Source organism: Vidua macroura, chromosome 3 (assembly GCF_024509145.1).
Source record: "Vidua macroura isolate BioBank_ID:100142 chromosome 3, ASM2450914v1, whole genome shotgun sequence".
Classification (NCBI taxonomy): Eukaryota; Metazoa; Chordata; class Aves; order Passeriformes; family Viduidae; genus Vidua; species Vidua macroura.
In genome coordinates, this window is record NC_071573.1 from 31010403 (window position 1) to 31037964 (window position 27562).

The window sequence follows — 27562 nt, forward strand, 5'->3', positions numbered from 1 at the left end:
CAGAAATTTGGTTGCTGTATAGTTAGAATTAAAACAGTGAATACTGAGGTACCACACCCTGACAGATGCACAGTTCTGATAGATCTCCAGGACCTGCCTAGTTGTAATGCAAGTTAGCTGTAATGTTAAGCTGTAAGCAAGTTAGCTGTAATGTTAAATAAGCTGACAATTGTGGATGCTATCATATGAAACAAAAAAATCTTGTTTCTTTTCTGGAAGAACGGAGTTCTTCCTACCTATGTTTTTCATAAACAGAATTTATAACAGCTGACTTCTGCCTTCTGCCCTCTTGGGGTGATGGGACCATGGTGGAGATGAGAATCAGGCCCAGTGTATGCATATGTGCCTTGTTTGCTTAAACTTAAGGAGAGCAAAAGCTCCAACAGGAATAATGCCAAAATACTGATACGTTAATTCATAGTTCTGAAGTAAAACCCAGAAAATAGAAAGCAAATGTGACCATGGGAATTTACTTCTGTATCTGTACATAATTTCTTCCTAGCTTTGCTGCTTCTCATGTTCATAATATTTTTTTTCCTTTTCCCAGACTAACCATTTTTTTATTGTAGCTACATAGAGGTTTAGGAGTTAGAAGACAGTAGGAGCGGGGAAGCAATAAAGTAAGAAACACCAAAAGAGAAACACTGCATCCACTTATTTACTTTGTGTTACAATACAGACTGCCTTTATATCAGTTCCCTTTGAAAGTTAGTGTTTAGTGAGTAATTCAGGGTGATGTGTCAGAGGAGCTAGCGGCCAATTCCCAACAGAACCAAGCTTTAATTTGTAAAATATTTTAAATACTGCTGTTGAATGTTGAGGGGCCACAACTGTTTCTTCCTCAAGTACTGGAGTTTCGATGTCCCTCCGGCTTCTGCCACAAGCATGGGTGCGGAGGGGCAGGCCAGCAGTGAGAAGACTCCTCAGGACTTTGCCAGGAGCTGAAGGTGTGTGTTTTGGGGTTACTGATTGCCCCCAGGTTACATCACTCCAGGTTCTGGTTTTAGCTGTAAATTTAGAGGAATTGCCTAACTTGGCTGAAGTGACTGCTGCTTTTCTGGCCAGGTAGCTGAAGCAGTCTGAACCTTTGGTATTAATCCTTTTACCTTGTAGTTAGCAAAGAACAAAATTTACCCCAGCTCAAGCTACTAAATTTCGATTTTTATTGACTTAAACTTTTGAATAATGAGAACTCAAAATCACAGCATGCAAAGTTATCACTGCTCCAGTTTAACCCAATGACTTAGTTAGGAAGAGAGAGACAATGAAAGAGCTACTGTATAAAATAACAGCCCTCCAAAGAGAAAGCAGGGGCTGAGAATGAGCTGTGTCCTAGGATGTTTGTACAGACAAAACCCACACTCCACAGGGCAAAAAATATAGCCTGGCCCTCAAAATGCACTTGGTCATTATTGCAGGAAGTGGAGGAAGCTTTGTTACAAGGAATGATCAAAATTTAGATCATCTGTATTGTTACTTTCAGGAATTATTATTCCCTGCTTGCCAAAGAAATGCCTGTTTAATCTTTCTTTCTGGATATTCATCATCTTACCATGGATAGCTACAAATAGCCAAGAGATAGAGAAGGAGAAATCATTAACTTCCATAATTACCAAGTGCACATGAACATGGTTAAAATCCAAAAAGTAAAGAAGGGTTGGCATTATTTAATACAGATTTTATTGCAAGATCTGTTTTCTTAACTTAGTATTAGAAGATTTGACACTTCAGGAGGACAAAGCATGACTTATTAACAGAAAACTATTTTAGTCAGTGTTTTGAATGTTCTCTAAAGGAGACAAAACATTTTCATTTAGAGTTGGCGTGTGCCCCTGCTGCAGTCTTCAGAGCATCCATCACAGAGACCTCATGCTTGAAACAAGGTGACACAAAGTGGCAGAATTTCTGTTGTGGGTGCTCCGCTGCCTTTCCATACAGAACACATGAGTAAGGGTGCTGTAGCGAGCATCATCAGAGAGCAGCCCAAAGCCTCAGGAGAAGGAGCTATTTCTGTGTTCCCAAGGCCGGGGCTTCACTTGCTCAGTCTTTGCTCTCTTGGAAACCTCGCCAACTGTGAAAGAGACAAGCCTCTGTGAGACTGGCTTCAAGTTTACATCTGTCTGCTGGTTTCAGAGACCCATTTAATTATGAATTATTTATTGCTTCTTTCTCTCTGGTTGCTGTTTTACCTGAAATATTTTATTAGTTCTAGCTGAAATTGGTAGGAAAAAAAATCACAGCTGAAATGCATTGTACTGGACTGTTTAGCAATTTTTTCAATTGTGTCAATATAGTTACTTTTCAATCCCTATAAATGCTTGTTATCCTGTATTTGCTAGCCAATACACTTTTAAATTTCAATTTTACTCTGAAAATTAGGATGTCTATTTGAGTCAGCTTACATAGAGCGCCTGTAGATGCATAAGAGAAGAAAGGGGGTGTGGAGAGGTTTTGGTGGATGGCCTTTTACCGTGGCTCTTTATGATGAAGATTTCTACATCTTTATGGCTTGCTGGGGGGTTTCAGGGGTTGGAGAACATACAACATATTGAAGGGTGGGCTGTTTATTTTCCCTGTGTTGTTTTTATGTACTGAAATATTGTAGTGAAAATAGCTGGGTGGGGTGTAATGAATGTTTTCAAAGACCTTCCTTTGAAAGAGGCTTTTTTCCAGCCCTTGGTGGTCACCACCCATTTTCCTGTGCTGTGCAGGCCTCTTTCATTGTTCCTACCCACAAAGGCCCCTTGTGTGAACCTGTCAGCAAATGTGCCAGCACAACAAGCTAAAATGTCATGAGATAGTGGTCCAAGCCTGCTGAAGCCCCAGGGATTGCCCCCACAAATGTTGGTGGGTATTGCCCAAGGGACAACACAGAGTTAGATCGTAAAACTTGGGATTTGTCAACAGTGCTCAGCGTGACTCTCTGATCTGTTTACAGTTGAGTGGGTTTGGGGCTGAAGCGTAGGTACGCATACCACTGATAGCAAAGTCATGCGATGGCAATGTTTGTCCCTTAGGCTTGAAATAAAGCTTAATTGAAAAATTGTCCCTGTTTACCTGCAGTTGTGCCATCTTGTTAAATTATGCTGGCTGTGGTTTGGTATGGGCTGGGGATGTGGTTAGTGCCCCATTGAAAAATGAGGCTGGTTTTGAATTTAACTATGGCCCACCTCCCTCACCCCCCCAGCCTGCAAATTGCACTTCATTCACCTTTAGCTTTAACCCACTGGTGAAGAGATAAAGCACATCCTTTCATATGTGTTTTTTAGAGTAGGTAAATAGTTGGGTTATCTGAAAACAGATCTTAGCAATACCTGCTGAGCCTTTGAGAAACAATGTGTATGGACCTCTAGATTAGCTGTCAAAATTGACTGATTACTACAAGTAATGTCCCGAGATAAGGATCTGTAATCTCTCAAACACAAATCATTGATAGCCATCTGGGGTTGTGCATTGTCATAACCAACCTTATCCCCACCACTGCAGTGCGATTCCAGGAAAGAAAAGCAGAGTGATACATTTATCACCCACAAAAAACAATTTGCTGATTTAAAAGAAAGTTCAGTTTTGGCCAATGTTGAAACAGTCATTTCTGTTGTGCTGTTTAGAGTGGTTGGTGCTGGGCCTTCTTTAGTCTGCAGGTTATCTCTGAAGCTTGCCTTGCCTTGGCTGGTGTCAGAGTTGATTGCCACAGGGAAGGAATCCATGATGCTGATGAAGAAAAGCAGTGCAAAACCAGTCTGGGGAGGGAAGACCTGAGCTGAGATGAATGGCTGGTCCACTGAGATTTGACCATATGCTGTCCTCCTGGTTTCTCTCCAAATGTCTCTAATATTTGAGAAGATGGAGGACGTTTTAAAAGAGGGCCAATTTGTTTTAAATGTGTGCGGCAGTAGCTTTACAAAGGTGACTTGGAGCTGTTTTGACCCTCTGTGAGCAGTATTGATGCTTTCTGAGCATGCAGTGACTTGGAGCAGGATACTGCACTTCCTGAAAGCTACGCCAGAGTAAAGTCATCTAGCCTTAATATAGGCAAAAAGGCAGTGCCACTATCTGCTCTAACAGCTGATCAGCAGCCTGGCATCTCCTCTCCACGCTGTGGGCCTCAGGTGGTTCCATAGGGCTGTCCCTTGCCCTGGACAGAAAGCATTTGGCACATCCTCTGAGGTACCAGGCTTGTGCTGGCGTGGCAACTGCAGGACAGGCTGGCACTCTCAGCATCGTAAAATAATCCAGGAAAAGATTAATGGCTGCCGAAATCCTAATACTTATCTTTCTGGTCAAGGTACTCATAAAACCAGAGGAAAAAAGGAAGAACATAAATCCTTTGACATTGTTTTGCTTACTATGATTAAATTTATCAGACTCTGTTGACATACTTGAGCCTAAATTCTTTAAAAATTGTCAGTGCTCCTGCAGCCTCAGTGAGGTTTGCAACATTGAACTTCCAAAGTGCTACATAGTTGCTGTGATAACTTTAGTATTTACAGTGATACCTTAAATTGCACTTGCAAAGTGTTTTTCTTTTAGTAGCTGCATTAATGCAGTTAGTGGTATAAAAAAGATGCCAGTGCTATAAACATTTTAAAACTGTATAGGTGTAATGCTTTTTGTCTTAGTACCACCTTTTTTTTCTTTCTTTTTTTTTTTTTTCACGAATCAATGCCAAGAATGTTAATGAAAATAAATAAAATACAAACCCAATCCTTTAATGCATTTAAATTATTATGACTAAAGGTTCAATCAGAGATTCAGACACTGGAAAAGTTATAGTCTCATGTGTGCCTTTAAAGTACATATAAATTTATCCCCTGTAAAGAAAACCTGTTCCTGTCTATGTTACTGTCAGCTGTGGAGGTCTTGGTGTGATATGGCTTTAGTGAATCATAAATATGTTCGAAGGCACCAAAATGTTGGTATTCATTTAGGCCTCATCTCTTGATACTGTGTTCGTAGTAGCCAAATCCTCTGTTGTTGTGCCAAGCATTCTAATGAGAATGGAAATGAGTTCCTCACTCTTAATTAGCTCTCTTCTCTCTTCTGTCCCTGAGACACTCAGATTTCTCATTTTCCTATCATCTCACCTTTGGTTTTAAACTCTGCTGAAGGAATTACATCAATTGCTATGGCCGTAGGTGCCAAGCTTTGCTGAACTACAAGGGATTTGTTATTTAATGAGTATGTACAGAAACACAAGAAATTCCTCAAACAAGCCAAGGAGCTCATGGGGAGTTACTGTAAGTCAGGGCAGCTTTAAAGGAAGGGTGGAAGATACTTAATTTCCTTTTTTTGGTAATAGCCCTTTCTGTTAGTAGCCTTTCTTGGTACCTTCGAACTTTCATTTCCTTTATTAACAAATTCCCCATTCTGGTGTCCTTTGAGTTTATTTTGTCTTTGTGCTGGGTACTGTATCCCAGTGGGCAGCAACACTGCTTTAGCACTTGCCCTCCATGAGCACTCTACATATTTCAAACTGGTTTTGGATTTTTTTCATCAGCCTGAAAATAACTCTGTGTCCTTTCCCTTCCTTTTGCTCTTGCTGGTGTGCTGAACTTGGGCATCTGGTGTCTTGTCAGGCTTTAGAAATAGTTATTTTCACTGGAAAGAGGTATAAGGAGGGATCTGCATGGCACTGTGTATGAGTTTCCTTCACAGTTTTCATAGTTTGGCCGGAGTTCATGGGGATTGAGTAAATTGCTGCGTCTAGCACTTTTTATTTACCAATGGTCACTTTTATTACTTTAACGGAGGGAGCTTTCAAAAGCACAGCATGCCATCCCGAATAAACTGCTTTTCAGGTAGAATGGTTACAAATACTTTTAAAAGGAATTTTAAGGCTAAGTAAGCATGACTGCTGGCTGCTTGGTGTCTACAAGCACATCTCTGGGGCAGTCAAGTGGTGTGGTTCTGAGATAGCTATGGAGTGCCTCACAGTCAGCAAAACTCCTTTTTTATTATTCTGGTTCAAATAAACTAAGGATTTGCCAAGCAGAAAGTAATGCAAAATATAAGCTCAGCAAAAAATGTATTTGCTAGATTGAAATAAATCTTTTTTGTTATCTAAGGTAGTACTGCCTGTTAAAGTATTTTTATTGAGTTTTTACAGGTTTGAAATCTTTTTATGCTAAGCATCTGATTTTTAATTTATCTGTACTGTAAAGTATTTTCTTATCTTTGCATGCACAGAATGTATTTTTCTTGTTCTGCAAGTTAGCATTTGATGCTTTAAACCATTTGAAATGAGCATTTGCTAGAGAAATTTCATGTGACAACTTAATTAACTGTGGATTCTTGACCTTTAAAGTGCTGAAGCTAGAAACATTTAATAACCAGCCATTGGATATAAAGTAATATGCTTGTTGTTTTACTAGCTTGCATACTTGGCAGTTTGAAGCAAAGTCCAAGGGTCAACAAAATCATGAAGTAAACTCAAGCGGGTCTGTCTGAACTGCATAATTCAAAGTGCTGTCCGGATGTGTCACACAGAATGTAGGTACGAGCGAAGGCTACCGGCTTACTTACGAGATATTTTTCTGCAAGGTGTGCATTTCAGTTTCTCTGAAAGCTTCTGTGATCTGGAGCCTGCACAGTGGGCGTGTAATTCAGTGCAGTTGCTGCACTGCTGAATCTTAAACAAGTGTGTCTGTGTGTGTGTATACAACCTGAGTATCGACCCACATGGACTCGTGAAGAGCAGCGAAACCCCGAGCAGAAGACTGCTGTCCTGGCAAGTCCCCTCCATCAGCTTAGAGGAGGTCACCAATGTCCTTGACAGAAGGGAGGACCCCTGATGCTGACTGCCTGGCACTCTCATCAGCTGAGTGGGTACCAAGGGCTTTGAGGGGGTTGGAACAGCCTGCAGGAAGGACCAGGCAGATGTATGGGTGGAGGTGGTGGGCAGGAATTACTGGTGTAGATGAAGTACTGATGGGATTTAAACCGCAGAGAGCGAATACTCACAGTCAGTGGAAACAGGATTGAAACCTCAGCTTAGTCCCTGGCTGCTGAGTTGAGGAGGACTGCGTGGGTGCCTAACCAAACTTTGGATCAGTGAGTGACGCCGTGTGCCGAAGCTCCCAGGCGGGAGATGATCTGTGTGCCCCATTGTTTGTGGGGCTGATCCTTCCTGTCTCTGGGTCACAGGTACCTTCTGAGGATATGCTGCAGCAGGACAGTGGCAGCAGTGCAGCCTCTGGCTGAGTTTAGCTGCCTCAGCTGTTTTCCTGGCTGCTGGAGCCTGGAGCTGTCACAGCACTGGACACTGAGAAGGCAACTCCTAAGCTGACATGGTAGTTTTGCAAGATTGTTTAAACCAGATGGGTTATATGGGGCTTCAGGTTTTGCCAATAAGTGCAGTCCCTGAAGTTTCCAGTCCTGCAGTAAGAGAGGCTTCAGAAAGTCAGATTATGATCTTCACCCCGGGTGTGCAAGACCTTTGTCTGCAGGCATTCCTGCTGATTTCGGCGAAGCTGTGTTGCAAGGGCCTGCCGGACATGAGCAAAGAGATAGGAATCTGGCTCCTGGGATCCATGGAAGGCATTTCTACATCACCTGGGGTGTTTTCACCCAGTGGGATCAAGAGCTCTGTTCCTGGGCATGGGTGTACCCTTGGGACTAGTTTGGTGTTTGGATTCTAGGGAGAACAAACTGCTTATGAAAATTTGGAAGCTTCACCTTGGGAGTGCAAACAGTTGCCAGTTGTTTGTCATCTTTTCTCACGTGCATTGGCCCATAAATTCTATTTTCAGAGTGCAAGCTAAACCCACCAGGAAGGAGTGGGAAATCATGTAAACAGCTGTCCTGAGGGTACAGTGCTGTACTTGTGTTCTATGTCACAGAACTGCCTGTGCCTCCGGAACTCTTCCATTCCCAATGGCTTACACGCCCATAAGCAGTGCAGCACTGGCACATCATCCATCAGCCCTGGGAGAGTCCTTGCTGGGAAGCAGCACCTCCCTCTTCCTTCTCAAGTCTCCTGACCACCTTTTATGTAGCCAAGTCCTGAATGGAGTCACCAGACCCATTCCTTAGTTTGGCTTCCCCATTTCCAAAAGAAATTTGAGCTTCTCCATTCCTTTCTTGGTTTATTGCGACCATTTATGCTGTGATTGCAGTGTGAGGGTGCGTGTGCAGCTCAGTGGAGTCTTATCCTGGCCGATACTGGGATTCCTGAAGAAGCAGGTGTCCAGGAGCTCCCCAGAGGGCTTACCTTGGAATACCCTGTGGCTTTGGACCAGCGTATGGGTGGCTTGATTGGTGGTGGCTTTCTCTGCGCTTCCCTCTGCACTTTTAGAAATCTGTCAGAGCAAGTGAGGTTTCTGCTTGCGTTGCTTTCTCCAAGCAGTGACGCACGCGTGTGCTTTTTTTCTGCCACATAAGTGGGTGGTTTATGTGCTAGGAGGGAATGATTCATAAATTAGCTAGAGCCCAGGCCTTTTCTTTATTGCCCGGGTGATGTGTGAAGAGGATTCAGTGTCAGCCTTTCTTTCTCCTGGCCTTCAGTCATGCAGGTTGCAGTCACTTTACCACTCTCCAGCTACGGGTGGTCCAGCCTCACCCAGGGTGAAATGCTAATCATGTAGGCGTAACTGCAGAGAGAATTACTAATGGCCTACAGGTCTGCAAATAAAAATCATGAAAATACTGCTTTTTGCAGAATTCTGTCACTCAACTGCAATTTTGGGAGTCTTTTGCAACCAGGACAAGCAAGCGCAGAGTGACCATCTTTGACGTGGACATCCCTGGGAGGCACAGCAAGCAAGCTTAGATGGAGGTCTTGAGTGGGGAAATGGCATGGGAGCGTTTTGGGTCTTGGTGGGCTTATGCTGCCCTGGCTACAATAGCAACACGACTCAAGGGTGTGCTGCGTGAGGGGAGATGGGGAGGAAAATTGAGGTGCAGGAAGCCACAAGAGGGGAATGCTTAATAGGCAAGTTGTTTATTTATTTGAAATTATAATGGATGAGCAGAAAAGTCTTTTGAAAGCAGCCTGGCAGGCTGATTCCTCCCCGTTTTCTGATGTGAGAAAGCTCTTTTGTGGTGTGTAATGAACGGAGATGTCTCTCTGCAGAGGACCTTAGCAGGACAGTCAGAAGAAGTGTTGAGGGAATGCATCTGTAACAGAGGGAAAATCTTTCTCTGCTTATAGTGTTAATTATTAGAAACTGTGAGCAACCCATGGTTATTGAAACCAGTTTGTCTCATTAGCCACACTTCAAAATTATATGTACAGAGGCTAGAAAACTAAATATTTTTTTTTGTGGCTGCAGTGGTGTCATGAGAGTCCCTGTCTTATACAACTTATTTTTACTGTATAAATTGTGACCTGGCTTTGGCCTTGTTTCCCAAAGTTTCATAATTAAATGAGGAGGAACAGGATCTTGTTTTGCCCAAGTTGATTGTAATGTGAAAATTGTGGCCTCTAGATTTAGAACAGAGCTCAAACATTTATAGTTGAAGTTATATTTTTCCAGCGACAATTGGAAATGCTCACAAATACCTCTACATAGTTTTTGTCTGTTTGGTTTTGTTTTGCTTCTACTCTTTTATTTTCTTGGTATAATTAGAAACTGAGATTTGTTCCCAGTCTAGCATCTGTACAGGCACAGACCAGGCACATTTTTCTTTAGAGAGCAAGACATGTTTCTGAAAGTACCATTAGTACGTGTATTATACGTGACTCTCCTGTAGCCAGCAACTGCCCCAGGAGAACATGGGGCATTTTTTGTTGTATCTTCTCAGATAGTTGTAAGAAGGGACTTTTTTTTCACATGGATGTAGTATGACTCTTACTTGGCAAGGAGAAAAGTATTGAGTTAGTGTCACCCTGTGAATTTCCTTTAGATTCAAACTTAGATGGGTTGGTGTTCACTTCAGCAATACCCTTGAAGTAATTATTGAAGTTGGATCTTGCCATTATGTACTGAAATGTGTGTAGGTCTGCTCCAGTACACACCTTCTGTAACAGAGACCATTTTACAGAATATTCACCTTGGGCAAAATAATAGTGAAAGTGGTTTGCTGAGGGCTGATCATGGATCTTGAGAAGATACTGTAAGTATTTGAGCCCCCTTGCCCTGTTAGCATACCCATTAGTGAGCACCTGTCTGATCCCACATATGTGTCTTACTAATTCATGAAACCTCCTGTGGTTTCAATGCTAGAAGCTTTTGCAGACTGTCTATGTCTTCAAGAAGCAGTAATCTTCTTTAGAATACTCTGCTATGGATTAATACTCCTTTTCTATTTTAGGCAGTTTAGCATGAGACTAATCATGATTGAAACAGTTTCTAGAATTAAGTACTGCAATTAGGACTTGTTTTCCTCAAAATTTTCATCCAACAGAATATATTTATTTAAACTCTTGGTTTTGATTGGGTGGGGTTTTTTGGTTGGTCCATTTTTAGTTTACAGGCTCATTATTTCATATTGATGTTGGAAAAAACAAGTTATAAGCTGCTTCATTTTTGGGAGCCTTGCTAGTGGAGAGAGGTGCTGCTGGTGATTCTAGAAATGAACGTGCAGCCAAAAGAGCAAAAACAGTGAAACTGTTCTGTGCTCAGTCAAGTGGCACTGGTGGACTGTTGCAAAAGTCAGCCTGAAAAATGTATTTTGTGTTGGTGTGACTGCAAAACCTCAACTCATGCAAGTGTAGCAACTTGTAGTATCATCAGAGCTACGTGGGGTTGAAATGGCTCATGGTTTTAAATGGATTCAGATGCTTCATGTTCTGAAATTTAATGAAATTGTATTTCATTAAAGAACTTTAGAGTCATAGAGCTCGCTCTTAAAATGCCCTATCCAGAACCATTATAAATTTATTCCTTGTGCTTCTCACATGTTAAATTTAGCTTTATGTCCCTTGGTGGCTTTAATTTGCATACTTGCTTCATGAAATGTCTTCCCCTTTGTTGTTTCCTGCCCCTCTGTTTTACATGGAGCTCTAGTGGTTATGTTATTTTACAGAAGAAGCAATTATTTTCATAGACAGTGGAGAGATGATTTAATTAGAACAGCTTCTCCAAAGAAGGGCTATCTTGCAAGCGACAGTATTTTCCATTTTGTGCCCTTCATGGTCAAAGAAAGATGGCTTTCTGGACAAATTTTGGATTAAGAGCTGAGACAGTTCTATAGACCAAGACAATTTGATACTCTACTACTACTTTTATTTTAATGTGGAGTGCAGCCATTGAAAAACTCCACAACATTGTTGTATCTATGTCACAGCCATATTCACTGTAATTATTTAGCTTTAAAAATGGATTGCCACCCTGTTCCAGAGTAAGTAAATTTAGATTGAATAAACAAAAAAATTATTTTTAATGTTTCCTGAATCCAGAAGTAATAATTTGCTATTTCATTTTGAATCTCTTGCCTAAGGCAGATCTCAATTCTGTTGTACTGTTTGGGGATTCAGGGCATGGAAAGACTGACTCATGTACAATTTGAGCCTTTTCCAGCTGTGGCAGTCCTCTCCTAATTCCAATTCAAAGGGCACAAATAGGTATTAAAGCTTGGCCAATTGATTTCAAACACTTGACAGAATGGATTCATTGCTGAGAAGATACACTCTTGTAAACGCCTCACAAGTAGTGAATTTCATTTCAAAAAATGTTTTTTCCTTTCTCTTCTTTACCTATCAGAAGCAGTTCCGAACGGAGGAAGGAGAAATCAAGAGATGCAGCAAGATGCAGAAGAAGCAAAGAGACCGAGGTTTTCTATGAGCTGGCACATGAGCTGCCCCTGCCCCACAACATCAGTTCCCACCTGGACAAGGCATCCATAATGCGCCTGGCAATCAGTTTCCTACGGACTCATAAGCTTTTGTCTTCAGGTAAGATCTGGCTAAAAGAAGTTAGGTGTCCGGGATGGCTGATGGCAGCTTGGTAAGATTATGCTCTTCTCTGACTACAGAGTTACCAAAATAACAATTTGTGCAGGGTTTTTGCCTCTCTAAATAAAACCTCTGAGAACTCTTGAATGTGGTTTATTGATCTCAATTACAAGATTTTGAGCTTTTAAGAGTTTAATCAGAATTCAAACATATGCCTTAAGCTTCCATGCTGAAACAAAGAATTTTTGATTTGGCGTGGCAAGCATGTTTGTGCCTGCACATTCAAACAGCAGCTGGGACTCTCTGAAGGTCCAATAATTTGTTTGAATGGAGTAATTGTGCTATCCACTGGCAAAGAGTAGTAGGTAGGTTGCTTAAAACAGGCTATACTAAGATAGTTATAACAACTGCTAAATACTTGATGTGAGTGGATTCTATACAATCAGTTTTGCTCATGTTGGACTAGTAGGAAATGTGAACAAACATAATTTTTATAGCCTGTGAAAACGGATAAAATTAGGAATATTCTTATTTTGCCCCTATACTTGAATAAACACTTTGATGGATATATGTGGCTTGAGTAGCCTGTAGGATCAATGAAAACAACTGATGTTCCAGAACTTTCACACGGTGACCTATGAATGTTCAGAATATGTTAAGAAAACAATGCCTGCATTGTTTGTGAATGGCAACCCCAGAATTTTGTCTTTTCCTTCATTAATGACAAGACTCCCAATAAGGTCACGATTGCACTTCCTCTACTCAGAAAAGTTGAGTCATACAACATCAATTATTTTAATAAATGTTATTAGGAAGCATCCCATTTTGTGGTCTAATTTGCTATTGGTTTTTTGTTGGTTAGTCTGAAAGATACAGCAAATTCAATTCTGCTTCTGTATGCTCTGTAATTTCTTGTAGCACTTTTGGCTTTTGCTGAAGCCTACTGTATAAAATGTAGGTATTTTTATCTTAGCTTATAGAATGTGGTTTTATCATATACTTCTGTGAAAAGAAACATTTATGTGCTGAACAGTCTTTGGAAATCATCTCCGATTTTGTCATGTAACTAATACTTGAAGAAGTTGCGTAAACAGGTAAATGTTCTTAAACAAAGCCAATTTGTTAGTAATGTTCTCATAAAAACAGCCTCTGCTTTTCAAATATTTATATGGCATGAACTAAAGACTGACACACCACAGGAAAAGTAACCTTCTGAGAGGCTGTAACCGATAATATAAGTAATGTGCGTGCCTGTAAAAATCGACATGAAATAGTCGGACACAGTCATCATCAGAATAATACATTTGCTAAACTGCTAAGATTAAAGTGAACTTTTGAAATTAATTTACATTTCTCAGTGAGAAAAAAATCTACTAACTAATACATTTATTTTGATGCTATAGTGTTACGGCTTAGACTCATTATTTGATAGTGATGACAATTCAGTATATGTGTATAATATACATACAGACATGTAAAGATATGATATTTCTGAGATATATTTCTGTGACAGTGTTTGAAAAATAATGTGATTCATGTAGACAATTGACATTTTCTTGAAATACTACCAGTACCCAGCATCAGAAAATAATCTGGAAATAAAATGCTACAGTAGCAACAGGCTGTGCTTTAATATTTCATGCTTTCTCTCTATTAGTTATTTGCTTAGCCTTAAATCTGATGGACTCACTTCCTCAGTCCAAATATTAACTTGGAGTAAATCCTCTCATTAAAATTTGTGTTGTTAGTCAAATGCAGATTTGTCCATGGCTGCATCTTTAGGCACCAGAGATGTAGATAAGGGTTTCAAAATCTTAGATGCTTCTATTTTGAGGAATTGAACTTAAGTACTTTAAAAGGATGGATTTTCTGGAAATCTTGGGTATTATTTTCTGATAATGAAAATACATTATAATTAAAGAACTCAAGTCAGAAAACCTTGACTGCTTCTCATCTACTCTTCTGAGTATAGCTAACATATAAATTAAATTTCCTATCTTTGTGGACCTCTGAATAATGCCAGTCTTTGTAAGGACACTGGCTTTCACTAGAAGGCCATCCAGTTTAATTCAGAGTGGTAGGTTTTTGATGCAGCTGGAGGCTCACAGATCAAGAGGTTTGCTACTTATCCTGTTTTGACAAGTGTGAAGCAAGATGGAAAATGGGCTTGGGTGATGTTTGTACTCGTTCTGTTCTTGCTTCTGCTTTAGACCCTTTCTGAGCCTCAAGCAAAGCTGCAGCAAAGGTTTCATGTGCATGTTTAGCAGCCTGGAATTTGACCATAAACATACTGTTGCATTTGAGAAATCTGATTTGACTGATAGGGAGCATAGGGAACACTGTATCATCTCTTGATGGATGAACTGGGACATAAACAGGTGGAAGTGCATAGAATCAAATGCCCAACCCAGCCTGCAAACCCCTCTTTGCTTTATGTTGTCTTTGTGGAAATGGTTTGGATTATTTGGGCTGGATGCCTACTGTAAACTGGAGTTAAGTGAGTGTATTTGTTCTGTCAGTAATTTGGACGTTGAAATAACATTTGCTGCAACTTGAAAAAAGTTTCAAAATGGGATAGAGATAAAACTACTGCTTGATTACCATTTTTCTTGTTTCTAATTTAGTCTATCAAAACCTACTAGCACACCATACTTTATTTTGTGTTACTGTTCGTGGGCACAATTCTCAAACACATCTCTGTTTTAAGGCAATTTTGCCTGGAGCAGAGAGAACAAGGCCTCTCCCAGGACTGTACCCTCATCTTTCTGCAAGCTGATGCTCCAGGTGGGATTTTGGAGATGGCTGTAGGCAACTTGCCAGTCTCACTCCACTGGCATTGAGTGTCTCGTGCCCTTTCCTATTATTCCCTGAGTCGGAATAGGGCTTTTCACTTGTGTAACTTGGGCTGTTTTATTAGCTGTGTCTGCATAATGATCATTTATCTGTTGGGAAGCCAAGACCTAGGGAAATCTATGCCCACATTCTTTCAGCAGGTGAATGGCAGAGCCCCTGAATCTGAGCCCTCATTGAAAGCTCTCCTGCTATGTGCCTCAAAAAATCCCGACTTCTGGATTGCAGAGTGCACGTCTCCTGCAGGCGTTGTAGGGCCCTTGTATCCTATCATAATAGGAAATAGCTGGTTGTATATCTCAGAGTTCAAAAGGGTAAAAAATACCAGGTTTAGCTTTATAAAAGTTGCTGCTTTACTTAGTAACACGTTACCCTTTGATTTTCACAGTAGGCAATTCTGTGTGGGAATGTTGGAGAGGAAGCCTTTAACATTTAGAAATGCAGGCTGTTCGTCTGACGGCCTGATTGAGATTAGTATCACAGGAAGCAAACTGAAACAATAGCTTTATAATACTGTTTCCATGTTGTGCACAGAACAGTACATGGTATAATTGGAATGCTAAGTAGAAATATTTAATTGTGATAATCTTAAATATTTTTCAAGATGTCTACTAATTCTGTTGGCATAATACATTTTTACCATCATCACATTCAAATGTTTGGGATAAATTTAGAACTGATCTTTGTTCATTTCAAGTAAAGGTTTTGATCCCATAAAGTTGCTGCTGAAAATAGGCATTCTGATGCTTATCAGTAGTGGAGCTTTTGGATTTGGGACCTTATGTCCTTTAGTGTGGTCAGAAAAATGTTAGCAGTACTTTTCCCATATTATTTTCTAGTATAGCTAGTAACTAAGGCTTCCTAAGTAAGGCATTACTTAAGTAATGCTTTTTGGGAAGCTAATAGATGGCAAAAGAGAAATAATGGCTTTTGCTAAAGAATGGCTGCCTTGGTTAGCAGCTAACATTGTGGTAGCTGCTAAGGCTGCCTCAGATATTCTCTTTTTGTCTGTATATGAGGAGGAGAGTCAATTTTAGGAAGACTGTTTGTACACTGCCAATAATTTTAAGTGTTTATTTGAACCATGCTGATGCTAAAGGTGTTACAGGAACCAAAACTCTTTAGTACAGTGAATTTCTCTGTGCCAGGATGATGAATTTTTTAATCAGGCTAATCAGGCAAATACAATTTTATTGGCTTGCCTTAATCCCATCCCAATTTTGTGGTCACCCGGGTGTCTTTTCTATGCAGAAATCCAGCAAAGGAAACTGGCTGGGAGTTGTTCTTGTGCAGGCAGACAGGAGCAGAAATGGGGAGGGAACAGGGATACAGACAGGAAGTTATTTGGGAGAAGGGAGGCCACAAGGAAGCCAGTGTGAAGGTTTCAAGGGGGGGAGACAACAGAGCCGGAAAGCCAGCAGGGAGCAGAAGGGGAAAAAATAGCTTTTCTCTAGGCTTTTAAGGGAGAGGACAGACTGTAGGGAGAAATGATGTGGGCATTGTTTTTGAATGTCTGGACAAGCGGCATCTAATGTCAGACCATTGTGGCATAAAACAGTGCTTTAAAAATAGCATGTCTACTTGATTGCTTTTATTACATTGGAAAAATAGTAATTTTATGCCAACCATGCTGCTAGGAATGAGAGTGAGTCAGGTGCTGAGTGTTTCGGCTGCTCAGAGTGATGTCCCCTTTCAGGGAAAGGTGCATCCAAAGGTCCCATGGGACTCAAAGCCTGATCTGATGGGGTGCTGTATTCCCAACATTCAACACCAATGGCTGCAGGACTGCAGGCAAGTTCCTGGGAGGGGCATCTGAATGATTTGTCTAGATACAAACTCTGCAATCAAAACAACACTAACATAAGTGTTTTCTTTATCCAAGATTGCTTGTGCACTTGGAGATAAGAGCCCTTCAGGAAGCTTCAAGTTTAAGTGTAGCTTTTTCTTGATGTATCTAAATTGAAAGCTTTTATTGAACACATTGAAAATATCCCCTTGAACAGGATGTACTGCCCTGTCAAGACAGAAAAAAGGGGGGGGAAATCACTTTCCTTTGATGGAAAAAAAGAAACCAGGAAGAGATGTCTGTCCCAAAGCTGCTCTCTCTGATGCAAGATGAAGCTGCTGTTAGATCTTCCCTAACTTTTGCCTGCTGGCATCAGGCAGGTTTGGAACCCTCCTCTGGAGTGGCAGCTGTAGCCTGATATCAGTTATGTACAACATGTAAACAACTTACTGGTACTTATAGGAACCAGGATGAGACAAAGCCAGAAAAATTCTGTGTAGGTGATAATGTGACCTCCAGTAGAAACACGTTTTATCATTTTCTACCTCTGAACTGACCAGAAAGACCCCTTTGAGTCAGATCAAAGGTGTTGAGAGGAGTTACAGGCTGTTCGCTAGGAGGTTGTTTATACCTGAACAGTTATTTCTTTTAAGGAGAAGCCTGATTTTTGAGCCTTCTGACTCGTTCCAAGAGGTTGGACTGAAGGAAATGAGCAAGCATCTACGGAAAAAGTGTTCTTAAACTTGGGAACAGTGCACATCCTGACAGTGAGAATTAATCAAAGCTTGTTTACAAAAGTTATTTTTAGCATAAAAGGTTATCATAAACACTGCAATAAGCCTTTGCCATTACAGTTCAAAGTTTCTTGTCAATGAATAAATTCTATTTGGTGTTTAGAAAATTAGTCAAAATAAATACTTACCAAAATTTAATACAGACTGAGACATGGACTGAAAAATAATGTATCAAAATTCAAGACTTTCTGCCTTGGGGCAAAGTGAGCAGTGGATGACCCATCAAATGTTGGGACATGGGACACCGTTGCTCTGTTCCTGGTTCCCCTGTAGCTCTTACAGTCATCCCAGGAAGGCCACAGCAGCAGTTTTACAAGGCTTTTTGACATGTTTCAACATCTCCCCGTCTCCCCTAGACAGGGATTCTCCTCCTGTATAGGCTTTCCAGCATTACATGAACACAATCTTGGCTGGACTCCATCAAGTCCCTATAATATGAACAACAATATTACAGCACTTCATTCTGCTGAATGTGCTGTTAATTTAAACTGCCATATTTGCAGTCCAGTGTCCCTGCTATACTGTCATGGTGTCAGAACTGAGGTATTCCCCTTGAGACGAGTGGAAAATGTTGTAGGAAAAAAATCAGAAACACATCCTTATTTCAAAATTTAGCTAGCAGCTATTTTGAAATGCAATGCTAACAAAAAAAAAAAAAAAAAAATCAGACAAAAAAACCCCATCCTCTAAAAATCAGTATAAACTGAGTCCCACTGTTACCTTTCCCAAAGACCTGCAAAAACCTGGCAAGTCTACATGAGGTGATGTTCTCTGGATAAAGTGACCTCAGACCTATTGCAAACCCAAGGCTGAAGTTCTGCTCTCACCTCCTCATGCTAACTTCCCACTTCCCTTTGGTCCCAGCCTTCTCAAATATTTTCCATCTGAAGCTGAATTTTCTTACACTAATGCTCCTGTTCAGCACCAAGGTAAATTAATGAAGACAATTTAAAGCAAAGTGAAACACAGTGGGGATTTCAGGGAGGAGCTTGCAGTAGCCATGCCATTATTTGTTTTGCATCAGCAAAACAGATTCTTTCTCAAGCAAACCAGAGTTTTGCTAGTGGCAATGACTGAACTGCTTCTGATGTATCACTCTCTTAAAGTGTGTATATCCTCTGTGTATTAGCAGCTAGTGTTTTCCACAGAAGAAAGGGAACGTGCTCTAATGCTGACACTGCAGCCATAGGAGGGACTCCTATTTATTATTTATATTACTATAATTATACCAAGTTACCTGATACAGGGCATACCAGGGCCGCCACAGTGCAGCCCAGCATATTTCTTTGCTGCAGACTTAGGATCCTCAGGTAGCTTGATCTGCTTCAGAGGGTTAGCACACATGACACCTTCTGTGTTTGCAAAGAACCTGGAAACAGTCAAAGACATGAGCACCTTTGGTGTGTTCCCCAGTGCTGGAGCTGCACTGGGTAGGCTGCTGTAGGGACAGGCAAGGAATAGATGGGCAGCAGCAGCAGAGTGGCACTGGAGGTGCTTGGCACCCACCTTTATATGCCTGATAGCGCCTGCAGTTTCCTCGCCTTTGAAACGTGAGCACGCCCTATTAGGTACTACAAGAAACCCATATCTGCCAGCTCCCCTTTCCTGCTGCAGCTAGGCTGCTGAGGAGAAAGGAGGGGGTGCAGTGGGGTTTATTCAGTTACCAGGAAGGCTGGAGCATGTCTGCAAAACACTTTGGTTTGGTTTGGTTTGGTTTGGTTTGGTTTGGTTTGGTTTGGTTTGGGTTAGGTTAGACTGGGTGCACAGCAGCAATCAATCTCCTCTCCCTCCTCTATGTCCACATCACAGATGCCTCCAGCTGGACAAAGATAATTTTAATAAAAACAGTGTACTCTGATCCCACAAACCCCTGTAACCACATGCTTTAAAGCTGACTGTATCTTCAAGTGTTGTGCTCAGCTCGGACCTTAAGGGTTTGAACCTGCAGCCCTGATGTGAGTGATCCATGTCCTCTGTGTGTGTTTGTATAAGTAATATAATTTATATACAGGGAAAAGCAAACTTAATCATCTGATAATACAAGAAAAGTGTTTGTCTTTCACTGTTGGAGGCATTTAAGAATACAAATGCTTTGAATAGCCTTCCTGCCTTTGAATGGTCATGTTTTGTTAATGCAAACTTAATGAGCTGGGAAAAAAAAATGGAAAGGAGGGTCTGGGGTTAGAGCTGAAAAGTCATTTTTTCTCTGAACCCACACTTGGCTGATTGTCTTGGGCTATAGCCATAATCCCTGCTGAATAAACCATTTGTTTGCTTCCGGAAAAGTAAAAAAAGACCCTTGACATTCTTTATGCAGCAGAACAAGCTTGGGAGCAGATGGTCACTTACCTCTTTTTTTTTTTTTCCTTCTTCCTTTCCTAAATGTCATTTTGGTCAAAGTGCGTACTATTCAAATATATTATTGTATATTTTCTGTATTTTAAATGCTAGTCCTGATGCAATTTCCTGAAGTCATTTGCTTTGTACTGAGGAGGAACTGGCCCCTGCATGTGTAGCCAGAATTGCAGTGCAAGGACGTGAAATGATAAATCCCCAGCCTATGCTGGCCATCCCCAGAGAGCATCCTCTCTTCCCTGCTACCAGTCTTGTTGAGAGGCAAAGGGTGATAAACCAAGTGCTCTCCATAGCTCTGGGGTTGAGTCCATTTCTTCCCTGGTTTGCATGATGCGTGATGGACTGCTGCCAGTGAGGGATGTTGAGGAACAGGAGGATGCAGCAGCAGCAAGCATTGTTTTTGTTACCACTTACCTGTTCCAAACAGTGCTTGCTGGGCTCTGCATTGCAACTGCTCATCCCTCTTGGTTTGCTTGCAGTCCATCCTCAGGCACTAGCAGATGCAGTTCCAGGAGCTGTATAGATCAAACTTATCCTTTAATCATCACTCATTAGCGCTTCAAAGTAAAAACTGCGTTCATTTGGCTCAGCCTCTTCCCTATTCAAAAAAGCAACAAACCCAAATCATGTAATGTTTTACAAAGCAATGCTCTATTCCTGCTTCTAGACTTCTTGCAAAATAAGTATTTCAATAAGACACATGAAGGAATATGATCAATGTGCTGTCTCTTTGAGGAAAAGAACAAAAAATAATGACTTTTCTCAAGTGCTAACAGTATGTGTACTACAGAACAAACTGTAAGCTGAAATTGCAACATTAAACCATCAAAGGAGAGCAGCTTCTCCAAGGAATTTGTGTCCCACTGTTCTTGCAAGTAAGGCTGATGCAGTTATGGTTGGAGCCTCTGGACAGCAAGATTGGTGGTGGGCCCAGCCTGGAGCACTCTTGTGCCATCAGGAAGGAGCACATAGAGCAGAATCGCTTCAGCTCTTCTCTCATCATCCTTGCTGCCATGGGCTCTAGGGCACCTTCGATCTAGATGGGACTTACCCATGGCCCCAGATCTTGGAGTTGGCTATTCCTTAATCTGAGACAATAAGGTGGGGTTTTTTCCTCTTCTTTTACTTGCTTTTTCCCTTCAAAATCAGAGCCTTACCATGACATTTGCAATGACTGATCACAAATGTGCAGGCTGACAAAACTGTAAAGATAAGCCCACCACAGCATGTCTGAGCTACACAGACCAGATACAATATCTGTAAGTGGTTTTGTAAAAAATAATTCCAGAAGTTTCACATAAAACATATCAAGAAATTAATGGGCCAGCTCCTACACAGAAATTTTTCAATGCTAGCTGTCTGCATGTCGTTCCCTGACAGCTTCTTATTCATGGAGCTGAGACATGCTTAAAAGAAGGGAAATGGGCATTTGTGTGACTGGCATCAGGAGGAGCAGTGCCTGCCCCTTCCCCCTGTGCCTGCAGTTTTGCCTCCCATGGCACAGGATGGGCCACACAACAAGGGCATCACGGTGCCATCGATTGTCGCCACACTGCAGCCAAAAGGTACCAGGAAAATGTATAACCAAAAGAAAAACAGCTGTAATAAATATTCTATCACAGCCTTAGTGGCATGTCTTTCCCAGAAATTAGTAAGGTGCACTGAGTTCATTAATCTGCATAGGCAAACATCTAGGACATAAGCAGAGTCTGAGGCTCTCCTTGCAGGACAGGGGAAGTGTAGGTGGGTGATGAAACTTGTCAGACTTTGGTGGAATGGAGTATAGGAAGTCCTGAGGTCTGCAGATGAAAAAGCAGGTATCAGTGAGATGGATCTGTGGTTTTCCAAGGAATACTGAGATTTATGGGATAACAAAGAGATTCATTCAGAATGACTTCAAGGGAGCAGTTTTCTACTTTTTCTATCCAAAGTAGTGTTAAGAGATGTGTCTGTACTGAGTAAAGAGGTCTATTTAGGCATGTTTTGTAGGAGCTGTATTTGAACTTCTTAGAAAGCTTGACCTAACGGAAGAGTCCTGTTAGGTGGTATAAATGTTGCAAGTCGCCAAGAGAATGTGCACAAAGAAGATGCACCTCAGTCATTTGCATCTGCAGGTATTAGTGACTGAAAACATGTCTTGCAGAAACATGCTAAAGGTGAAGAGAGGGTCTTGCATTTGCCAAAACATTTAGAAAAGTATCTCCTGCCTTTCTAATGATAAGGGCGTCCTTTTCATAGGCTGTTCTCAAGGCACCACCAGAAGAGGTTTGTTGAAAGGAAATTTTAACAGCAGAAAAATATTTTGTCGCCTTGTAACCGGATGTGCTTGCACTGAAAAAAGCTGGCTGGGGTGCTGAAGGCTTTAAATGCTTTTTTTTCTTTTTATTTCTCAGTATGTGCTGACAATGAGAATGAACTAGAGGCAGACCAGCAGATGGACAACTTGTACCTGAAAGCTTTGGAGGGATTTATTGCCGTGGTGACACAGGATGGAGACATGATCTTTTTGTCAGAGAATGTCAATAAATATATGGGTCTTACCCAGGTAACTTGTTCCCTTACGCTTTCCTCTCTTTGGAATACAGTTCATAGAAACAACTCTTATGTCTAAATGCAGAAAACCCAGCTGTGTGTCGCTGCAAGAAAGACTGGAAATAAAACGTCTTATTTCTTAGGCAGGTACCCTGCATAGCAGACAACATGGGTTGCAGGTTCTCTCCCCCTTCCTATCTAGTTGTAGTGTCTTTGGTGACTGCAAAGTTGCCTTCTTGCATCTTACTAGGGAGATGAGAAGGCATTATTCTACTTGTGCCTTAGACTATGGGACAAAGGAGATAGAGCTGCTCTTTTTGGTCCCCCCTTTTCTGCTTTGTGGACTGGTGTTTTGTCCTGTGTTGAAAATAATAAGAGGTGTTGACTGTTAACTGCACTGTGCAAATTCAAAGATAAGAGAATCGTTCTGGGGAGAAAATGAGGAGTTATGCATAGGATAAACAAAGGGAGGGTCATGGCATTTGTGTCTGTGAGCATCCTGTCAATGCACTCAGTTCAAGTGACCACTTTCATTTCAATTGTATTTAAAAACAGATAAATACTTTCAGCTGCTTTGATTTGCTATGTGTAACTCTTACTTCCACACAGGTGGAACTCACTGGACACAGCATTTTTGACTTCACTCATCCATGTGACCATGAAGAAATTCGAGAGAATCTGAGTCTGAAAAATGGTAATCATGAAAATACAAAAGTCCCTGTTTGTTTCTGAAATAACCAAATGAAGTAAATGGCTAGCAAAAGAGATTTGTTTGTCATGGTAAAAGGAATTTTTGTTCCTAGAGTAATCATTAACTGCTACTCAGTGCTTTGCAGATTCATTTTGTTTTGCCAAATATTGCTTAAATATGATAGTACCAAGGAACTGTTTTTTTAGTATTTTCCCTCATCAAGTTTAGACAGGTATAATGTTTTCAGCTGTAACACTGTGGAAAGATTCATGTGCTGCAAGCTAAAACATAGGTTTAAAATGCACAAAGTCCTATTTAAGTTCCACTTAAAGTTTTACGTCTGAGCTCTACAAACTGCTCTGTAATGATCCATGCATCTTTGATAGTCTCTGCAGGTAAATTATCTGAGAATTAGTCTGTTATTTCTGTTGAATCCTTCATGCTTATAAGTAGAAGAAATCAAGAAGGAAAATGAGAAAATTAATTTGCCTTTTCCTTAAACAGGTCCAGGCTTTGGAAAGAAAAGCAAAGAGATGTCAACTGAGCGTGACTTCTTCATGAGGATGAAATGCACTGTTACCAACAGAGGCAGAACTGTTAACCTCAAGTCTGCCACATGGAAGGTACAATATTTGAGCCAAATTAAGTAGGTTTTATTTTAATAGACATTTTGACGTGGAGAGAAAGTACATCCTAAGTTTGTTTCTTCTTATTTCAGGTTTTGCACTGCACTGGGCAAGTTAAAGTGTATAACACTTGCCCTCCTCACACTCTGTGTGGGTATAAGGAGCCTCTTCTCACCTGCCTTATAATAATGTGCGAGCCTATTCAGCACCCTTCAAACATCGATATTCCCCTGGACAGCAAGACCTTCCTGAGTCGCCACAGCATGGACATGAAATTCACCTACTGTGATGACAGGTATGCTCCAATGGCTTTTCCTTTCCAGAGGTGTTTTTTATTTTCTTGAACAAAACAAGCAGTTCTTTCAAATATCTTGTGTGGACCTGGTAAGCAAGGACCAGAAGAAAATTCAGCCTGTCACCAAAATGGCTATTTAGTGGCTCACTTAATCCACCTCAAAAATTTCAATTTGGGTGAAACTGTATTCCTGCTGTATTTCCTCATCCCGCCAAGTGAGGAATTCAGTTTTACTGGCAGAGGATGAGGTGACTTGGAGCCACAAATGTCAGCTTCTTGGGGTTTAACAAACTGAAGGGTATGCAAGATTTCTGTTTTAGAGAGTGTCCCAGGGCACGCCATATGGACCTTAGTCAAGGACTGTTTTATGGTTGGTTTGGCCCAGGATGCTGTTATCAGTTAGCTGGCAAGTACTTTATGCTCTGCATTAACCAAGAATTGCCAAGGCATACAGAGTACCTGCTGCTCTGAAATGGAGTTGCAGCCTCTTGCTCAATGAAAAGCAAATAGCCTTTATTGGTTGTCTCCCTGCACCTTTTAGTGACAAAATGAAGGGGAGGGGACCTTGGATCAGGCAGGGGCTTGTCCTCTGCTCCCCACACTTCACTCTTGAGTGAAAAAAAATGGAGATCCCTCTAGTTTCCACCTGCCTGACTGTCCTGGGATGGCATATTTCATGCCATCTATCTCTTCTCCCTGTCTGTGTACTGTGATAACTGTTCCATGCATGCTAGCGAGCCAGAGATCCCTTCCCATGAAGTGTCTTCCTGTCCTCCATTTGCCCAGAAAGTCCTGTCTTCACTGCTGTGGATTTGGGGTTTGTTTGGGGTTTTTGAGGTAATCTATGAATTTAAGATAAACTTTTCTGCCTAAAGAAATTGGTCTCCTGAAATTCAGAGATGCTAGGTACCTCTGAGGCCTGGAGGTTTATCAGTGAGATTATGCACATGCTTGCAATTTACGCAGAAACTCACAAGACCAACATCTTTGTTGATTTCTTCAACCTTCGAAAGTTTTTTTAAACTTTGCTAAGTAAGATTATTTTTTTAAACAATGTGATGAAGCAGCCATATAAACTTGCAGTGTTAGCAGCTGGGGATGAAAGCAAGATTGCAAGTGTGAAACTTGTGACTGACCTTGTGACCTCTCTGAGAGCTTCACAGCAAGTAACTAGAAATGGTCTCTGATGTAATCACAATGAGACTTTTTCCTTTGTTTATATTTTCAGCATGAAAATATTGAGATATCAATAGGATTTTGCTGCTGGAGGGAGTGACTCAATATGATAGTGACTCATTATTAAAAGCAATGTGCTCAGAATTACTGGGGCCATTCAGTGACAGGCTACAGGAGAGTAGCAGAGGATTTTGCTTTACTGCAGCCTTCACACATCTGCAAGACTTAATGCATAGGCCATTACAAATGAGAATTAGAGGGACTGATGCTATCCTATTAAAGATACACATGCTTATTTTAAAAATAATGATACATTATGTCTTGTCCTAAATAGTGGACATTTGATTTACAGGGAAGATGTTTCAAATGGCAGTGAAATATGATAGCTTCCTCTTGTAGGGATTTTACAGTTTTGTTTTTTTTTTTTTTTTCCAAAACCAGACTATAAATTAGCATATCTTTTACTATATAGTTTTGGTTGGATGTTTCATTCCTGTGTTATTCAGATTTTGGTAAAGCTGCAAAAAGATAGCCAGGGCAGAGAAGGAGGAGATTTCACAAACCTTTCAGGTTCTTTGCAGCAGATCCACCTGGCTCTCGCTTCCCTCCTAGAGAGATGCTGATTTCTCTCCAGCAGGCGACACATCACTAGACACATAAAAATGCAAAACACTCAGCTGTTCTTATCAAATTCAGTGCTGCTAGACAGATTGCATTGAAGGAGCAGCTTATGCCAGGAATGTAAATCCAGGCTGGGAAGCAGAGGAGGAAAGGCAGCATGTGCCAGTCAGATGCCTAAACTCTTTTCTACGTACTCACTTCTTTCTGCAGCAACACAGCAGGGCTCACACAGCTCATTGCTCCATAAGGGACAGTGTGCTTCCAGTTTAGTGCTGGTATCATGGAGAGCAGTGTGCCTCCTCTACCAGGCTTCTGCAGTGGTCCTGGTATCCTCCTTGCAGTTCATCTGATGTGGACAGGTCTGTCCAGGGAGCATTATGTTTTTATTTTCAAAGCACCGAGTCAAAGAAACTCTGGGATTTCTGCGTATAATCTCCTTAGGAAAGCTCACAGTCACTGTCTGTCACAAAGCAACATACAAAATATAGACTGGCTAACTTACAGTATTTTGTGACAAAAACTAGTTGGCTTTTCCTTAGGAGGGCATAGGGTAGATGAAATATGAAGCAGGCAAGACTGGCCATCATTTAAAATATGTGAGACAGTAGCCCATATAATTTGCCTTCCAAAACAAAATTGTGTATGTGGGCCTATGACTTGCCAGTGGTTAGGTGGGATATGTTTGTAATCTTAAGACAGTTTTGCAAGGTGATGAGCCTGTAGAGAAAGGTTTGTGGATATGAATAATAAATAAGGATTGTTCTCTTAAATGCCTGCTTCAGCCATTCCTGGAGAGTGATTTAAAACTGTTCCCTTGCTCCACTTATCTTGGCTAAGTGGTTTACAGGAAGGATTATTTTAGCTGTAATACAGAAATGCTGATCAGTGGTACAATTTAATAATCCAAGTGAGGGTTTAGTTCAGCTGCACAATGCTTTTGTGTCAGGAAGGATTGCCAGTGAGGGTGTTTTAGTCAGAAGAAAAGACATGTCTTTGTACGAAGGCAATTTTGTTACCTTGGTGGCATTGGCTCGCACTTTGAAGGCATGGCTTGCTGTGGGGGATCGTATGTCCCTGATTACTAAAAACCCAATTAATTATATGCCCTTTTCTTCTTTTTCTTGACTGGGACATGTTAATGGTAGAGTTGAAGAAGACAAAAGGAGCAGCAGAGGATGTGTGGTGATTCAGAATAGGATGGTGCAGGAAGATGCAATGCCATAGCGTTGGTCCCAGTTAGATTTTCCATATCAGTATTCATGTGGGGATCCAGGCTGTGCCCAGCTGAGAGGAAACTGAGATTTTATTGTGTCCCAGTAAATAAGAAATATGCAGGCATAGGAGTTTGGATGAGGATTTAAGTCAATTTGCCATTTGACTTATACTTGGGGAATATTTTTAAGTTAAATGGGAATGCAGGGAAGCATTTGAATGGACCTCCTGTCCTTCCATTCTGGCTCAGGGGAAAATGCAGTATGGAAATGAGTGAAGTGGTAATATGTGAAGCCAAAGATCCACATTTGAGAAAACTGATTTTTGGTATATGTCATATTTAAGAGTAAAACATGACCTACTTCTTTTGTTAATAACAAAACCTTGATTCAGGTAGACAAAATGAGTGGGAGTGACAGTCCTGGTGAAGATTTTCATGTACACATGTAGGTTTTTTTGCCTTGCAGAGCGGATACACTTGACCAGGACATCCATCCTGCTCAGTACTGGCCAGGGGTCCCAGGATTTTGCATTTTGTTTTGTTTTGGTTTGGGTTTTTTTGGTTGTTTTTTTTTTTTTTTTTGTTGTTGTTGTTGTTGTTTGTTTTTTTGGGGTTTTTTTTTTGGTTTTTTTTGGTTTGGTTTGGTTTTGTTTTGTTTTGTTTTTTAATTGGCCAGAGTTAGAGTAGAAGCAGCCACAAATATTTTTGAGAGGAAGTGTGGTTAGTTGGCAAGACTGCCCCACTGCCTGCTCTAGCAGGCTGACAGAGTGCTTTACCCCAGGCATAGTGT

General features: G+C 41.0%; 1 protein-coding gene across 2 annotated transcripts in view; it reads left to right on the forward strand.

The window, feature by feature from the left end:
- EPAS1 (endothelial PAS domain protein 1) overlaps window positions 1-27562 on the forward strand; it is a 74719-nt gene that overhangs the window by 30003 nt on the left and 17154 nt on the right. Inside the window, exons 2-6 of one of the 2 annotated variants that reach the window (XM_053973003.1) lie at window positions 11643-11833; window positions 22012-22163; window positions 22760-22844; window positions 23346-23464; window positions 23560-23762. In XM_053973003.1, the coding sequence (XP_053828978.1) occupies window positions 11643-11833; window positions 22012-22163; window positions 22760-22844; window positions 23346-23464; window positions 23560-23762 (750 nt within the window). Of the gene's footprint in view, window positions 1-11642; window positions 11834-22011; window positions 22164-22759; window positions 22845-23175; window positions 23237-23345; window positions 23465-23559; window positions 23763-27562 lie in introns of those variants that run through there. The other variant, XM_053973004.1, reaches the window with a different exon arrangement.